Source organism: Oncorhynchus kisutch, linkage group LG10, assembly GCF_002021735.2.
Source record: "Oncorhynchus kisutch isolate 150728-3 linkage group LG10, Okis_V2, whole genome shotgun sequence".
Taxonomy (NCBI): Eukaryota; Metazoa; Chordata; class Actinopteri; order Salmoniformes; family Salmonidae; genus Oncorhynchus; species Oncorhynchus kisutch.
Genome location: NC_034183.2, coordinates 68018820 through 68035253, shown reverse-complemented (window position 1 = coordinate 68035253; position 16434 = coordinate 68018820). Strand labels below are relative to the sequence as shown.

General features: G+C 41.5%; 1 protein-coding gene across 1 annotated transcript; it reads right to left on the bottom strand.

Annotated features, from left to right (window-relative positions):
* Positions 1-302: 302 nt before the first annotated feature.
* On the bottom strand, positions 303-11654 carry LOC116375752 (prostaglandin E2 receptor EP1 subtype-like). Its single transcript, XM_031832820.1, has 3 exons — positions 11304-11654; positions 1453-2409; positions 303-1211 (listed from the first exon to the last, which is right to left on the bottom strand). The coding sequence occupies exons 2-3, from the start codon at positions 2407-2409 to the stop codon at positions 948-950; spliced, it is 1221 nt and encodes a 406-aa protein (XP_031688680.1). The 5' UTR covers positions 11304-11654; the 3' UTR covers positions 303-947.
* Positions 11655-16434: the final 4780 nt, after the last annotated feature.

The following is a 16434-nucleotide window of genomic DNA, read 5'->3' as shown; positions in this document are numbered from 1 at the left end:
CCGATGTTATGATGACGAAGGAGAATCCGCCTCTTGGCCCGCCTGTTTCAGGTTCACTTCATCCAGTTGACCAATGATTGCACGTGTTGCTACATATTGAGAATATAAAATCACATTCAACAAATACTGTGTACTGTATACAGATATCCTACTGATACGATATATGTGTGATGCAAAAAGCCCTGATCTATTCTCTACTTTTGTCATACAGAGGCTCTCGGGTAGGCTATACTTTCCTTTTGAGTCAAATAGCTTTGACCTCTACAGTAGCCTAATTCGTTCTACAAATGTTGAAATGAAACTTTGTGAAGGAGCAGCTGTTTATTTTGAATCACAAAGAAGCAATTCCATGCGGCCATTTAAAGTAAACATAAACATTACAGACTTGTGGGTTACAACAAAGATTATATATTATATTGACAAGATAGTCAAGTGGCCGCTCTAACAATGGAAATACATGTCCTCAAAGATGTAAAGCAGGTGCGGGAGGCGACATCAGGTGGGACCATTCTAGCCAATGAGAGTGAAGAAAAAGCGTTTGAACAACAGGCATATAAATAACTTTTTTTCTTTTTTTAAATTCCTCACTTCGTGGTCATATTTTCATGGTAAGATTTTGGGCGGAGTAAACCCTGTCGCTTCGCCTCTTCTTCACTATTTAGAAGCATTTCAACACAAATACAGTAATACAAATTAGAGACTGATATGCTTGCAGGTGTTTACAGGTCACCAAACTAAGTGAAACATCTAATGTGTTTATGAATTGACTATCCCATGACTGCCAACTGCTCTTCTGCTATGAGTATATGTCCACATTCTTGTACTGTAGGGCTATGCATCGATGTGAAGTATCTCAAACCTGTTTCACTTGGTGTTTTTGAGTTCTCTCTCAGTTCATCACAGAGAGTGTATCCACAAATGGGAATATCTTTACACACATTCATGGGTCAGTGTAGTCCAATCCCCTGTCTGCGTGAGGCTGTAGTGCAGGAGCTGCTCTGTGTCAGGGTGGACCTGGAGTCTGGCTGGAGGACCTGGAAGACCCTGCGCAGCACAGCCCGTCTGAGCAGGATGTAGACCCAGGGGTCCAGGATCTGGTTCCAGGTGGCCATGCGGAGGCCCAACAGAACCAGCTTCTCTGACTGACGTACTGTGTGGCTGGAGCCTCGCCCGCCGCGGCAGAACTGACCCACCAGCAGAGAGATGTAGATCTGGTGATGGTGGACAAAAAAGCCACTATGTTAGGGACATAAAAGCCACTGTGGCACACTGTATATGAGACAGGCCTGAATAAATGAGGTGAATATGTTGTATCCTACTATTAATTTTAGAAACACTTATGTGTCTGTTTTTAAACAAGCAAAAGCCTTGTCTACAATAAGCAGGCTACCAATGTTAAACCATCTACAGTATAAACAAGGTCAAATGTCAGTGGAGGCTCTAGCTACTCACTAGAAAGGGGCTCCAGCACACACAGGACACCATCGTGATCGCTGTCAACTGGGCCATCATCTCTACATCCAGCGAGCGTAGGGGAGAGGAGGAGGTTCTTCCATATCGTCCTGGTGCTGCTGTAGTGTTTGTCCTGATGCCCTGGGAGCTGAGCCTGGCCTGCAGCAGAGCCAGCCCGCTCAGGGTGTTACAAATCAGGGAGAGGCTGAGCGCCGTGAGCCCCAGGCCGGAGAAGGTGAGTGCCAGGCTGGCGTCAGCCGTGGAGAGCGGCCCGTGGACTGTCAGAAAGCACCAGGTACCAGGGAATTGGGTTGTGTAACTACCCACGTCCACCAGGGGGAGCCCGGCCAGCAGCAGGGCTAGGGAGGACAGCAGGAGGACAGCCAGACGCATGTGGGCCACCGTGATCAGGGCAGAGTGGAGGAGGGGCTGGGTAATGCCCATACAACGCTCCACGGCCATGGCACTGCCCAGTAATAGAGGGCACAGGCTGAAGAACACCAAGCTGGCACCGAACAGTTGGCAAAACATCCCGGCAGGCTCGGTGGTGTCACGCATTCCTGCAGCCACCCTGTGCCTCCGACTCTGACCCAGGTGCAGATGGAGGGCAAAGGCACCAGGGATCAAATTACCAGCCAGGTCGGTTAGCAGTAGAGCCCCCACTAACAACAGGAACGGAGCTTTGGCCCGATGTCTGAAGCGTACATAGGACTTGGCCAGGATGCCCAAGGCGCTTAGGTTGGAGAGGCCACCCAGGGTCATGGTGAAACAGGACAATCCAAAGGAGGGAGGGTTTATGAGGGGTGGCAGTGTGGTGGCATTCAGGGTCTGGATGGATGGATAGGGGCAGGAGGAGAAGTTTAGCTCTGGGAGGTGGTGGAGGACAGAGGGAGAGGAGGGGGCAGAGACTGTAGCCATGAGGTCAGAGGAGCAAGGAGTATTCAGCTTCAATGCCATCTGCAAAGAATGAGAGATATTAAGTTGAAGACTGGTTCAAACGTTTGTAAGCAAACCGCACTTGCGTATTAGATCTATGTAATCCAGCCTGGTCTCATAGACTAGATGTAACATAGTACATGTAAATCCAGGGCACACAAATTTCTATCATATGTTACGTTTGGTATGGGTACATAAGACAGAGGATTGCTAAAGTTGGGATGGATGGGCGCGTGTATAACGCAAATGTCTAGCAACCCAAAGGTTGCGAGTTTGAATCTCATCATGGACAACTTGAGCATTTTAGCTAATTAGTAACCTTTCAACTACTTACTACTTTTTTAGCTACTTTGCAACTACTTAGAATGTTAGCTAACCATGCCCCTAACCACAGCCCTTTTAGCTAACCCTAACCTTAACCCTTTAACGTAACTCCTAAACTTAACCCTACCCCTAACTTAGCTAACGTTAGCCACCTAGCTAGAATTCATAACATATAATACTTTTAGCAAATTCATAACATATTGTATGTTTTGCACATTTGTAACATTGTCCCTTTTGCAAATTTATGACATAATAAGAATTGTAATTCGTAACATATCATACGAAATGGGTGATGGACATCAACAAATTAATGCTTACCATACGAAACTAAACATACTAAATGGAGTGTCATGGATTTACGTGCAGAATTATACTAAATGCGCTGAGACCAGATTGTGTAATCAGTTGTAATAGGACAGGGATGAGTACTGGCGTGACTTGAGACAATTTGAGAATCTGAGAGTCATACTTACATAAGGCCATTGATCAGTTAAAAATGTATTATGTTGAATTGTCAAAATGAAATGTCTCTCCAAAGGGAAATTCATTTTCTGTGTAACGGATGTGAAACGCTAGCTTAGTTAGCGGTGGTGCGCGCTAAATAGTGTTTCAATCGGTGACGTCACTTGCTCTGAGACCTTGAAGTAGTAGTTCCCCTTGCTCTGCAAGGGCCGCGGCTTTTGTGGAGCGATGGGTAACAATGCTTCGTGGGTGACTGTTGTTGATGTGTGCAGAGGGTCCCTGGTTCGCGCCAGGGTATGGGCGAGGGGACAGTCTTAAGTTATACTGTTACATCTGCATGACTACAACTTAGTACTAATTTAATTTAACAAAACTCCTAGATATCTCAAGTGCACCTGTGTGATTACGAGCATTCCCTTTGAGTGATTATGTGTGACAGGTGGTCTGTGTAGGACTCTTGAGGAGTTTAACTTTGCATTAGAACAGACCCTGATTGCACTGAAAAGTCTGTAATGAGACACTAATGGGAACTTGCCTCGTGCTTTCTTTGCCTCTGTGCCCTTTCAGGAACCATATCCAAACACTTACAGTGCCTTCGGAGAGTACTCAGACCCCTTGACTTTTTCCACAATTTGTTACGTTACAGCCTTATTCTAAAATTGATTACATTTTCCCCCCTCATCAATCTACACACAATACCCCAAAATGACAAAGCAAGAACAGGTTTAGATTTTTTTGCTAATTTATTATAAATAAAAAACTGAAATATCATATTTACATAAGAATTCAGACCCTTTACTCAGTACTTTGTTGAAGCACCTTTGGCAGCGATTACAGCCTCAAGTCTTTTTGGGTATGACGCTACAAGCTTGGCACACCTGTTTTTGGGGAGTTTCTCTCATTATGTTCTGCAGATGCTCTCAAGTTCTGTCAGGTTGAATGGGGAACATCTCTACACAGTTATATTCAGGTCTCTCCAGAGATGTTTGACCAGGTTCAAGTCCGGTCTCTGGCTAGAGACTTGTCCCGAAGCCCTTCTCTCCCGATTGCTCAGTTTGTCCAGGTGGCCAGCTCTAGGAAGAGTCTTGGTGGTTCCAAACGTTTTCCATTTAAGAATGATGGAGGCCACTGTCTTCTTGGGGACCTTCAATGCGGCAGGTGTTTTTTGGTAAGCTTTCCCAGATCTGTGCCTCGACACAATCCTGTCTCGGCGCGCTACGGACAATTCCTTCGACCTAGTGGCTTGGTTTTTGCTCTGACATGCACTGTCAACTGTGGGACCTTATATAGACAGGTCTGTGCCTTTCCAAATCATGTCCAATCAATTGAATTTACCACAGGTGGACTTCAATCAAGTTGTAGAAACGTCTCATAGATGATCAATGGAAACAGGATGCATCTGAGCTCAATTTTGAGTCTCATAGCAGAGGTTCCGAATACTTCTGTAAATGGTATTTCGATTAGTTTTTTTCTAAAAACCTGTTTTCACTTTGTCATTATGGGGTATTGTGTGTAGATTGATGAGGACAAAATATAATTTGAGAGGGGTCTGAATACACCTCTCTGGGAAGAGGAAGGGCGGGGGTGTATGCTTCATGATTAATGACTCATGGTCTATTCATAACAACATACAGGAACTCAAGTCCTTCTGCTCACCCGACCTATAATTCCTTACAATCAAATGCCTGCCATTTTATCTACCAAAATAATTCTCGTCAGTTATAGTCAGACACCAAGACGGCCATCAAGGAACTCCACTGGACTGCAAACTGGAAACCATATATCCTGAGGCTGCATTTATTGTAGCTGGAGATTTTAACAAAGCAAATTTGAGAACAAGTCTACCTAAATTCTACCAGCATATTAATTGCGCTACGCGCATGGGCAAAATCCTCGATCACTGCTACTCTAACTTCCGCAATGCATTCAAAGCCCTCCCCCACCCTCCCTTCGGCAAATCTGACCACGATGCCATCTTGCTCCTACCGTCTTATAGGCAGAAACTCAAACAGGATGAACCAGTGACGAGAACCATTCAACGCTGGTCCGACCAATCGGTAGCCACGCTTCAAGATTATTTTGATCACACGGACTGGAATACGTTCCGGTCAGCCTCAGAGAACAACATCGACCTATACGCTGACTCGGTGAGTGCATTTATAAAGAAGTGCATTGGAGATGTTGTACCCACTGTGACTATTAAAACCTACCCTAACCAGAAATTGTGGATGGATGGCGGCATTGGCGCAAAACTGAACTATGGAAAGAGGTCTGGGACTATGACTGAATATAAACAGTGTAGTTATTCCTTCCGCAACGCGATCAAACAAGTGAAATGCCAGTACAGGGACAGCAATTCATCAGCTCAGACACAAGACGTTTGTGGCAGGGTCTACAGGAAATCACGGACTACAAAAAGAAAGCCAGCCACGTCTCGGACACCGACGTCACGCTTCCAGACAAACTAAACACCTTCTTTGCCTGCTTTTAGGATAATACAGTGCCACCGTCGCGGCCCGCTAACAAGGACTGCCCCCTCATCCTTCTCTGTGGTTGATGTGAGTAAAACATTTAAATGTGCTAACCCTTGCAGGGCTGTCTCTTATTCATCCATTTACATTTGTGTGTATAAGGTAGTCATTGTGAATTTGTTAGATTACTTGTTAGATATTACTGCACTGTCAGAACTAGAAACACAAGCATTTCTCTATACTCACATTAACAACTGCAAACCATGTGCGTGTGACAGCATCCCTAGCCTCGTCCTCAGAGCATGCACAAACCAGCTGGCTGGTGTGTTTATGGACATATTCAATCGCTCCCTATCCCAGTCTGTTGTCCCGACATGCTTCAAGATGGCTACCATTGTTCCTGTACCCAAGAAGGCAAAGATAACTGAACTAAATGACTACCACCACATATCGCTCACTTCTGTCATCATGAAGTGCTTTGAGAGACTGGTCAAGGATCATATCACCTCCACCTTACCGGCCACCCTAGACCCACTTCAGTATGCATACCACCCCAACAGGTCCACAGACGATGCAATCGCCATCACATTGCACACTACCCTATCCCATCTGGACAAAATAAATACCTATGTAAGAATGCTGTTCATTGACTACAGCTTAGCATTCAACACCGTAGTACCCTCCAAGCTCATCAAGCTGGAGGCCCTGGGTCTCAACCCCGCCCAGTGCAATTGGGTCCTGGTCTTTCTGATGGGCCGCCCCCAGGTGGTGAAGGTAGGAAACAACATCTCAGCGTTCTCAGCCCCCTCCTGTACTCCCTGTTCACCCACAACTGCATTCCCATGCACGCCTCCAAGTCAAGTTTGCAGATGACACAACAGTAGTGGGCTTGATTACCAATAACGACGAGGCAGCCTTCATGGAGGAGGTGAGGGCACTCGGAGGGTGGTGTCAGCAAAACAACCTCTCACTCAACGTCAACAAAACAAAGAAGATGATCATGGACTTCAGGAAACCGCAGAGGGAGCACCCCCCTATCCACATCGAAGTGACAGCAGTGGAGAAGGTGGAAAGTTTTAAGTTCCTCGGCATACACATCACACATCACAACAACACATACAGTGTGGTGAATAAGGCGCAACAGCGCCTCTTCAACCTCAGGAGGCTGAAGAAATTTGTCTTATCACCCAAAACCCTGACAAACCTTTACAGATGCACAATCAAGAGCATCCTGTCTGGCTGTATCACAGCCTAGTACGGAAACTGCACCGCCCTCAACCGCAAGACTCTCCAGAAACTAAGCTACCTGCCCTCCAGGACACCTACACCACCCAATGTCACAGGAAGGCCAAACAAATCATCATGGACATCAACCACCCGAGCCACTGCCTGTTCACACCGCGACCATCCAGAAGGTGAGGTCAGTACAGGTGCATCAAAACTATCTCAAGGCCATCAGACTGCTAAACAGCAATCACTAACTCAGAAAGGCTGCTGCCTACATTGAGACTCAATCACTGGCCACTTTAATAAATGGATCACTAGTCACTTTATACAATGCCACTAAATAATGCCACTTTAATAATGTTTACATATCTTACATTACTCATATCACATGTATATACTATATTTTATACCATCTATTACACCTTGTCTATGCCACTCGGCCATCGCTTATCCATATACTTACTGTACATATTCTCATTCACTCCTTTTAGATTTGTGTGTATTAGGTAGTTGTTGGGGAATTGTTAGATTACTTGTTAGATATTACTGCACTGTCGGAACTAGAAGCACAAGCATTTTGCTACACTCGCATTAACATCTGTTAACTATGTGTATGTGACAAATAAAATGTGATTTGATTTGAATGCACTATGTATGCATAGTTACACACACCAGGCATGCACGCACACACATCGAACCCGATAACTTCAAGCCTGCCCTCAAATCTTTGCCTTAGTGTCACTCTGCACTCTCCAGGCATACATATCCCTTTTTCCAAGGTCCTCTGTATTTGTTGTGACAGAAATGACACATGACAAGACCCATGGGGCACCCTGGGAGCAGATAGCCATGCGAATGGGTGATGATTACACATCATCACAGAACTGAGTACTAGTTTCATGGTTTGGCTGATAAAAAAGAAAGACAGAAAGTCTCACACTCTAAATACTGTATGCTCCCAACAATTGAATGGGTTAACCTGATAACCAAGGATGATTTTTGGGGGCAGATTTAAGTGACAGCTGTTTTTGCTGAATAGTTACAGGCCAACAGACTGGTTTGTGGAGGTTGTTTTCAGTCCTTGCTTTGTGTATGCTTAGTCCTTGAGTAATGTTAGTCTTTTCCTGCACATCCTAGTCTCTTGCAGGGAACATCGGGCCACATTAATGAATTGACAGACCAGTTAGAGACATTGTTTCCGTTCCATTTATTGTAAATATGGACAACCAAATACATTACAAGTAACTTTGATGCCACCTCTATACATCAAAATAACAAAAATATATCTCTTTAAAAATAAAGTGGTTTATAAGGTCACATTCCTACAATGACGACCATGTATGGTAAAGAAGTAAGATAGAAGGTTATCTCTCCAAATAAATGTATATTTTTATTTGATTTGATTTAACCTTTATTTAATTAGGCAAGTCATTTAAGAAGAAATTCTTATTTACAATGATGGTCTAGGAACAGTGGGTTAACTGGTCTAGAAACAGTTGGTTAACTGGTCTAGGAACAGTGGGTTAACTGGTCTAGGAACAGTGGGTTAACTGGTCTAGGAACAGTGGGTTAACTGGTCTAGGAACAGTGGGCTAACTGGTCTAGGAACAGTGGGTTAACTGGTTTAGGAACAGTGGGTTAACTGCCTTGTTCAGGGGCAGAACGACAGATTTTTACCGTGGCAGCTCAGGGATTCGATCCAGCAACCTTTAGGTTACTGGCCCAACGCTAGAAATGACAACCAAATATGACTAAAAGTAAGTTAGATGTTCTCCATACATAGAAAACACACAAAATAGTTTATTATTGAAAAAATATATGCTTTTGGTGGAAAAATACAAAAATGTGGATTGTTCAAGTGAATCAATTTGGCAATTTCAGACAAAATATGACTTCATTTCAAATGTGTATACATTACATCATATTTTCCATTATGTGTACATGCTTGTGATCCATTTTGATGTCATTTTAATATTATTTCACAATTGTGTTAATACACATATTAATACACACATTGAAGCCCAATTGTAAAGCGATTTGTCTTCCTCTGATGAGGAGTATGACAGATCGGACCAATGTGCAGCGTTGTAAGTGTTCGTCATTTTTAATGAAAAGACACTGAACACGAAAATACAAAATAACAAAGAGAAAGAACGAAACGAAAACGAAACAGTTATGTATGGTGAAGACACAGAAAACATAATAAAGGAACTAAGGTCAGAACGTGATACCATTGTTGCATTTTTGCAACATTTCCAGAAAATTGTTCTACAAACTTAAATTCAAAAAAGTAATTATTTTCATAATCAGAGGCATATATAATTTTTAATTTGGATATATGCTTGGGTCTCAACGAGTTAAAGAAAGAGAGTGAAAAACAGATTGCTTACAGGTTACTTCTGAGCATCTCAGAACAGAAAATTGATGCAGGGTTATTGCTCTCTCAAGTCAACACTTGAATGAGAAGATTACTGATCTCATCACTGAACATGGCCAGCACTCAAGTCTTCATTCATTTCCTCTACAGTCTGCTAGTATAGCTGCCCAATCCACTTCAGCCATGCTAGCCTGACAGAGGATAATGATGTTTCACACTCATGAGCCAGCTCTATTCAAACAGCAAATTACATCCTTCCTTCCTTCTGCTGGGGTAAAATTACACCTGGCACAATACAGCAAAATGGCATCTCCAGGTGGGCATGGGAATAATCAGTGTCACGTCCTGACCTTAGTTCCTTTTGTATGTCTCTATTTTAGGTTGGTCAGGGCGTGAGTTGGGGTGGGCATTCTATGTTTCGTTCTTGTGTTTACATTTCTATGTGTTTGGCCTGGTATGGTTCCCAATCAGAGGCAGCTGTCAATCGTTGTCTCTGATTGAGAACCATACTTAGGTAGCCTGTTTTTCCACTCTTGTTGGTGGGTGGTTATTTTCCGTTTCAGTGTTTTTCACCATTCGGGACTGGTTCGGTTTTTCTTTATTCGCTTTTTTCCCTGTGTTCAGTGTAATAAATATGACAAACACTTACCACGCTGCATATTGGTCCAATATTTCCTACTCCTCCTCAGAAGAGGAAGATGACAACCGTTACAATCAGTAGCTTTGTAAACTTGCTGGATAGCTGTTTCTCACTGTACTCCTTTATCCCTCTTTCTTTCTGCTGCAGTTTTTTACACCCTCTCTGTCACTCCCCTCCCCCTTTTAGACGCTTCCTTGCCAATGGAGGTATATCCACGGAGGAACCAAGGTGAATATAAAGCTGAACATTTCAACTTGAGAGAGTAAGTAAAACTGACAAAGAACCTCCCTGATTATAAGACCACAGGCTTCATGTTAGTAGAGGCAGGGCAGTGACAATGACCTAAGACGAGCCATTAGTCGTCATGTCATCTGAAGTGAATACATTACGTTTCCCCTTGATTCTCTTTACTGCATTGTGTACTGTGATTCAAACAGGAGCACAAGTGCTCCCTATCAAACCTAACTGCAGATGCAACCATGCTATAACAACTGCAAACACATCTCCTCCCCTCACAAACTTGAGAAGAGCTATAGTAGCTAAAATACATATGAAACAGATGGGGGTTCAAATATTATTTAGGGTATTTCACATTTTGAAGTAACTATTTTGATAGTTTTTCTTTGAAAATAGAAGTAGTTGATTATTGGAATGTATTTAGAAATACACTATTTAATTAACATAATACAAGAATCCATATAAAAATCCTTAAATGTAGAGATCTGTTATTTTTCATGTCTTAATCCAACATATCCACCTATGTTGTCCTTCCGCATCTGCAGTGGAAAGTGGCAGAGCTACAGTGCTGTTTGTCAGACCAGGAGACATCCCTAAAAAGGGTCTTCTCACGAAACCGTCTGTAGCTTCTGAACCGTTTGGGCTACAAACTAATATGACGCCACTGTGGAAAGGGTAGGCTCTTCTGAAGGTAACCCATACAAATTCATGGAAGTATGGAGGTAGTTTTTGTGCCAACAAAAATAAGGGGTTAAACATGTGTAAAAAAAACAAACAGATATCTCCTAGATATAGGACAGACACTTCAAAACCGTATTTCTTATGATTTCTTTTTTTAGTCTCTTTTCTTTCTTTCATTTTTGAATGTGTTATTCAATGTGTTTCTATGAGCTATAGTGGTAAAGGCCAAATTTAATATTTTATCAAATAATTTTTTATCTATTTTATATATACTTTCAACAATTCTAAATCAAATAGCTAAATTACCATCTTAAAACAATTCCAAATGTTAGCTAAGTAAACCCCCCCCCCCCTCCAATTTTGATTGAGATGACAGTCAATTAGAACCTAATTGTGGCATAGCGAATTAAAATAATTGAACCAATGTTTTGAATATTTTATTAAGCAATTGCATGCCTAGTGCCAACATGATTATTCCTGAGTTAATCACACTTACCTTACACCATCAATCGGGCATGGTTCTTCATATGAATGTCACTTTGTGGAATGATACAGAATGCAGGATTGATGGATGAGGTGTGAAGGTCTTACCATCCGATACCCAAATCAGCCTCTCGTCTGCAGCTGTGCCAGCATGGGTCTGTCAAACTCAATTCTGCAGGCAGAGGAGCACCGTCTCTTCTCTCATTACCATAGTCCAGTCACTGAGACACTCATTGTGACACTCGTTTCCTCTCTTTCTCTCTGAGTCTATCTCCTCTCGCTCTCCACTCTCTCTCCCCCTTCCCACCCCCCTCTCTGACTCTTCTGACGCTTTTATCTGATCTTCGCCCGCAGGACCTGCATAATCTTCTCTCTTAGCCCCTCTCTGACATCATCACCAGGATGTTCTGCCTAATAAAGTCTCTGGTCTGTCTGTGATAACGATTATAAGTAACAGTTGGGCTGCAGGGGGTCACATGTGTGGCTGTGTGGTCCTGTCACCTTTTTGCCTCCACTAATAATTCTAATTGGTTTCAGTATAAAAAGGCTGTCAAGTAACATATTAGATACATTTTTCATTCCAGTCTCTTATTAGCAGCTCAGGTAATTTTCTAAGATACAATATCATATAGGGAAGAATACAGATTTGTTTGAATGGTAATATTTTTGTTGTTTCACAGTACTACTTTGTGGAGATAAAATATAAGATAAAATAGCTTCTTCATGGAACTTAGAAAATTTGATTGGTAGATATTAGATAATTGGTAGACAATCACATTTCAAAAGGAACTGTAGAGCACCCATAATTAAACGTTTTCATAAAGTATCAGATAAAACAATTTGCAAACATTCAAAACCACCTTCAGACCATTTACTAGACAGAACAGATTTATTTTTATTTATTTTTTCCACATAAAATCTAAAAATGTTTTGTTAATTTCATAAAGACAAGGCAAGGTAAACAAAACGGTACAGTCCCTCTACATTCCAGCTGAATCTCTTGGTGATAAAGCCATTTAATTTCTCTTTGTTTTCTGTCCCTGAGTAGCAGTCTAGCTCAGAGGAACGTGATGCTGTCTCCTCCTGCATGCACTTCAATTGGCTGTGCCTGAGAGGATTTTGGGTGAGACGCAGCAGTTCCATATTCACAATCAGTCTCCAAGGCACCTGTGGGGAATCCTGAGAAAGAACAACAAAACAAAACCAGGTAGCATAGCAACAAAAGACGGAGCATCAGAGAGAGCCACTCGCTTCAGTCAACTCCTGACTGGGGTTCTCATTTGAGCTTACATTTATTTATCCTACCTCCTTCCGTGAAGTTTAGAAATAAGCAGTCACCTTGAATGTTCAACCTTAAAGGAGCAATCTGGAGCCAGCTGTAAATGAACAAACTGCTTTGTTAATGTTTTAAAACCTCTTAAGGATCCAACTTTAAAAAAAAAAAGGCCTAAAATGACATAGCCAAATCTAACTGCCTGTAGCTCAGGACCTGAAACAAGGATATATATATTCTTTATACCATTTGAAAGTTTTGAAGTTTGTGGAAATGTGAAAAGAATGTAGGAGAATATAAAACATTAGATCTGGTAAAACATTATGCAAAGAAAAAAACCAATGAATTTTTTTGTATTTCTTTTGTACCATCTTTGAAATGCAAGAGAAAGGCCATAATGTATTATTCCAGCCCAGGCGCTTTTTGATTCTAGTAGATTTTGTCCACTAGAGGACAACAGTGTACGTGCAATGTTTATATTGATCCAATTAACCATTGCATATCTGTTCAAAATGTTGTATCAAGACAACCCAAATGTGCATAATCGGTTCATTAATACATTTTCAAGTTCATAACTGTCCACTCTCCTCAAACAATAGCATGGTATTCTTTCACCGTAATAGCTCCTGTAAATTGGACAGTGCAGTTAGATTAACAAGAATTAAAGCTTTCTCCCCATATCAGATATGTCAATGTCCTGGGAAATGTTCATGTTACTTACAACCTCATGCTAATCATATTAGTCTACGTTAGATTAACCGTCCCGTGAGGGTGTGGGGACACACACACCAATCCTGTAGAGGTTAACTAAGGATTGCTCTGCGATTTGGGGAATATAAATCAAATAGGTGTATCCAATTTCTGCTGGCTTTATGACTGGCTTAAAAAGAAATCCTATCTATTTTCTACACACTGATGCTTTTTTTAATGGAAATGTGATTCTATCTTGTTGGTGCCCTGTGGTTGTTGTTGCTGGCGCTGCAGAAATCCTTGATGCAAGGAGTCACTTGCCCACATCTCTGGCAGTATTCATCCAGAAACTTGTAGTGTATAAGAGACATCCATTCCATTCAGTCCTGCCCTCCATGTGTTCACCCACAATACAGCACAATGACGTTTTGAAAAGGTCTGTCCCACTGGGCACCAACTGGTTGAATCAACGTTGTTTCAATGTCATTTGTCAACGTATTGTGTCAATCAACCTAACAAGACATAACATTCGCATACTTTGCACAGCAAAAAAACATGAGCAAGTAGGGTGGGATTGATACAGCAGTTCAAGATACAACCATTGAGAGATAATATTACTACCCAACAAAGGTCTTTGATGGTGGAGATGCACTAAAGCTTATGTAGCTGAGCCATGCAGCTTAGCTGTGGACTTCTCCAGAATAACAATGTTTTAAAAAGTATACTTTCCAGGAACATTGAAAATAGGTTTTTGGATCAAACCACTTTATTTTAATTGCATTTTTTGGCAGCAGTTATGGCACATGAACAATTTCATCCAATCCAATAGAATGTCAAAATGAATTCCTAGTAAAATAGACGAGGTGACATATATACATTTACCTCTATCAAGGTTTGAAGAAGGTATTTAATGTATGTCCAGAGACCACTGAGCATTCCCAAAAACACATGTACAGTATCTCAGTATTCACACCCTTCATTTTCCCCCACATTTAGTTGTGTTAGAGCTTGAATTAAAAACATGTTTTTTTGTCACTGGTCTACACATAGTATCCCATATTGTTAAAGTGGAATTATGTTTTCAATTTTTGTAAACAAATTCATAAAAAATGAAAAGCTGAAATGTCTGGAGTCAATACGTATTCAACCCATTTGTTATGACACGCTTAAATACGTTCAGGAGTAAGAATCTGCTTAACAAGTTACATACTAAATTGCATGGACTCACTTTGTTTGTAATAATAGTCTTAATGACTACCTCATCTCTGTACCCCACACATACACTTATACACATACACTTATACACATACACTTATACACATACACTTATACACATACACTTATACACATACACTTATACACATACACTTATACACATACACTTATACACATACACTTATACACATACACTTATACACATACACTTATCTATAAGGTCCCTCAGTCGAGCAGTGCATTTCAAACACATATTCAACCACAAAGACCAGGGAAGTTTTCCAATGCCTCGCAAAGAAGGGACTTATTGTTCATGGGTTAAAAAAAGCAGACATTAAATATCCCTTTGAGCATGGTGAAGTTAATAATTACACGTTGGCTGGTGTATCAATACACCCAGTCACTACAAAGATACAGGTGTTCTTCCTAACTCCGTTGCCGGACAGGAAGGAAACCGCTCAGGGATTTCACCATGAGGCTGATGGTGACTTTAAAACAGTTACAGAGTGTAATGGCTGTGACAGGAGAAAACTGAGGATGGATCAACAACATTTTAGTTACTCTTCAATATTAACCTAACTGACAGAGTGAAAAGAAAAAAGCCTGTACAGAATAAAAAATGATCCATAACATGAATCCTGTTTGTAACATGGCACTAAAGTAATACTGCAAAAAATCTGGCAAAGCAATTCACTTTTTGTCCTGAAAACAAATTGTTATGTTTGGGGCAAAACATATTTTCAAGCATAGTGGTGGCTGCATCATGTTATGTGTATGCTTGTAATAGTTAAGGACTGGAGAGTGTTTCAGGATAAAAAAAGAAATGGAATAGAGCTAAGCACAGGGAAAATCTTAGAGGAAAACCTGGTTCATTCTGCTTTCCACCAGACACTGGGAGATGAATTCACCTTTCAGCAGGATAATAACTTAAAAGACTAGGCCAAATCTACATGGGATTTCCTTACCAAGAAGACAGTAAATGTTCCTGTGTGGCTGAGTTACAGTTTGACCTAAATCTACTTGAAAATCTATGGCAAGACCTGAAAATGGTTGTCTAGCAATGATCAACAAGAAATTTGACAGAACTTAAAACATATCGAAAATAATTGGCAAATATTGCACAGTCCAAGCGTGGACAGCGCTTAGAGTTACCCTGAAAGACTCACAGCTGTAATCGCTGCCAAATGTACTTCTACAAACTATTGAATCAGGGTGTGAATACTTATGTAAATTTGATATTTCTGTATTTTCAATACATTTGCAAAAGTGTCTAAAAACATATTTTCACTTTGTCATTATGGGGTATTGTGTGTAGATGGGTGAGACAACAATCAATGTAATCCATTTTGAATTCAGACTGTAACACAACTAAATATGTAATATGTCAAGGGGTATGAATACTGAATCAAGAGTTCAACTGTTGAAGATATTATCATCCACGTTTTATTCAGAAGTGACAATATAGTGTATAATTATGAGAACATTGTTCTACATCACCTTCCAGTTCACCTGTTCTCCAAATTATAGGAGCTAACTGTTCCAGAAGAAGTAACCGCAGGTGCACTTTTTTCGGTCTAGTTAAGTTTGAAGGAGAGAGTGGAGACCAGGCCAACAGATTTGAGAGTATTCAAAAGAGTCTCATCCAGGGGATGTGTGGCGATAAGGGAATCCCAGGTACTCCGTAGGCTTTTAGAGCAGAGCGGAGCCTAAGGTTAAAAATAGAAAGAAGGAAGTCCCTGGGAGAGTACCAGTACCGCTTACCTTGCGGTAGCAGAGAGAAGAGTCTATGACTACGGTGGCTGGAGTCTTTGACAATTGTTAGGGTCTTCCTCTGCCACCGTCTGGTGCAGAGGTCCTGGATGGCAGGAAGCTTGGCCTTGGTGATGTACTGGGCCGTACGCGTTACCCTCTGTAGTGCCTTGTGGTCGGAGGCCGAGCAGTTGTCATACCAGGCAGTGATGCAACC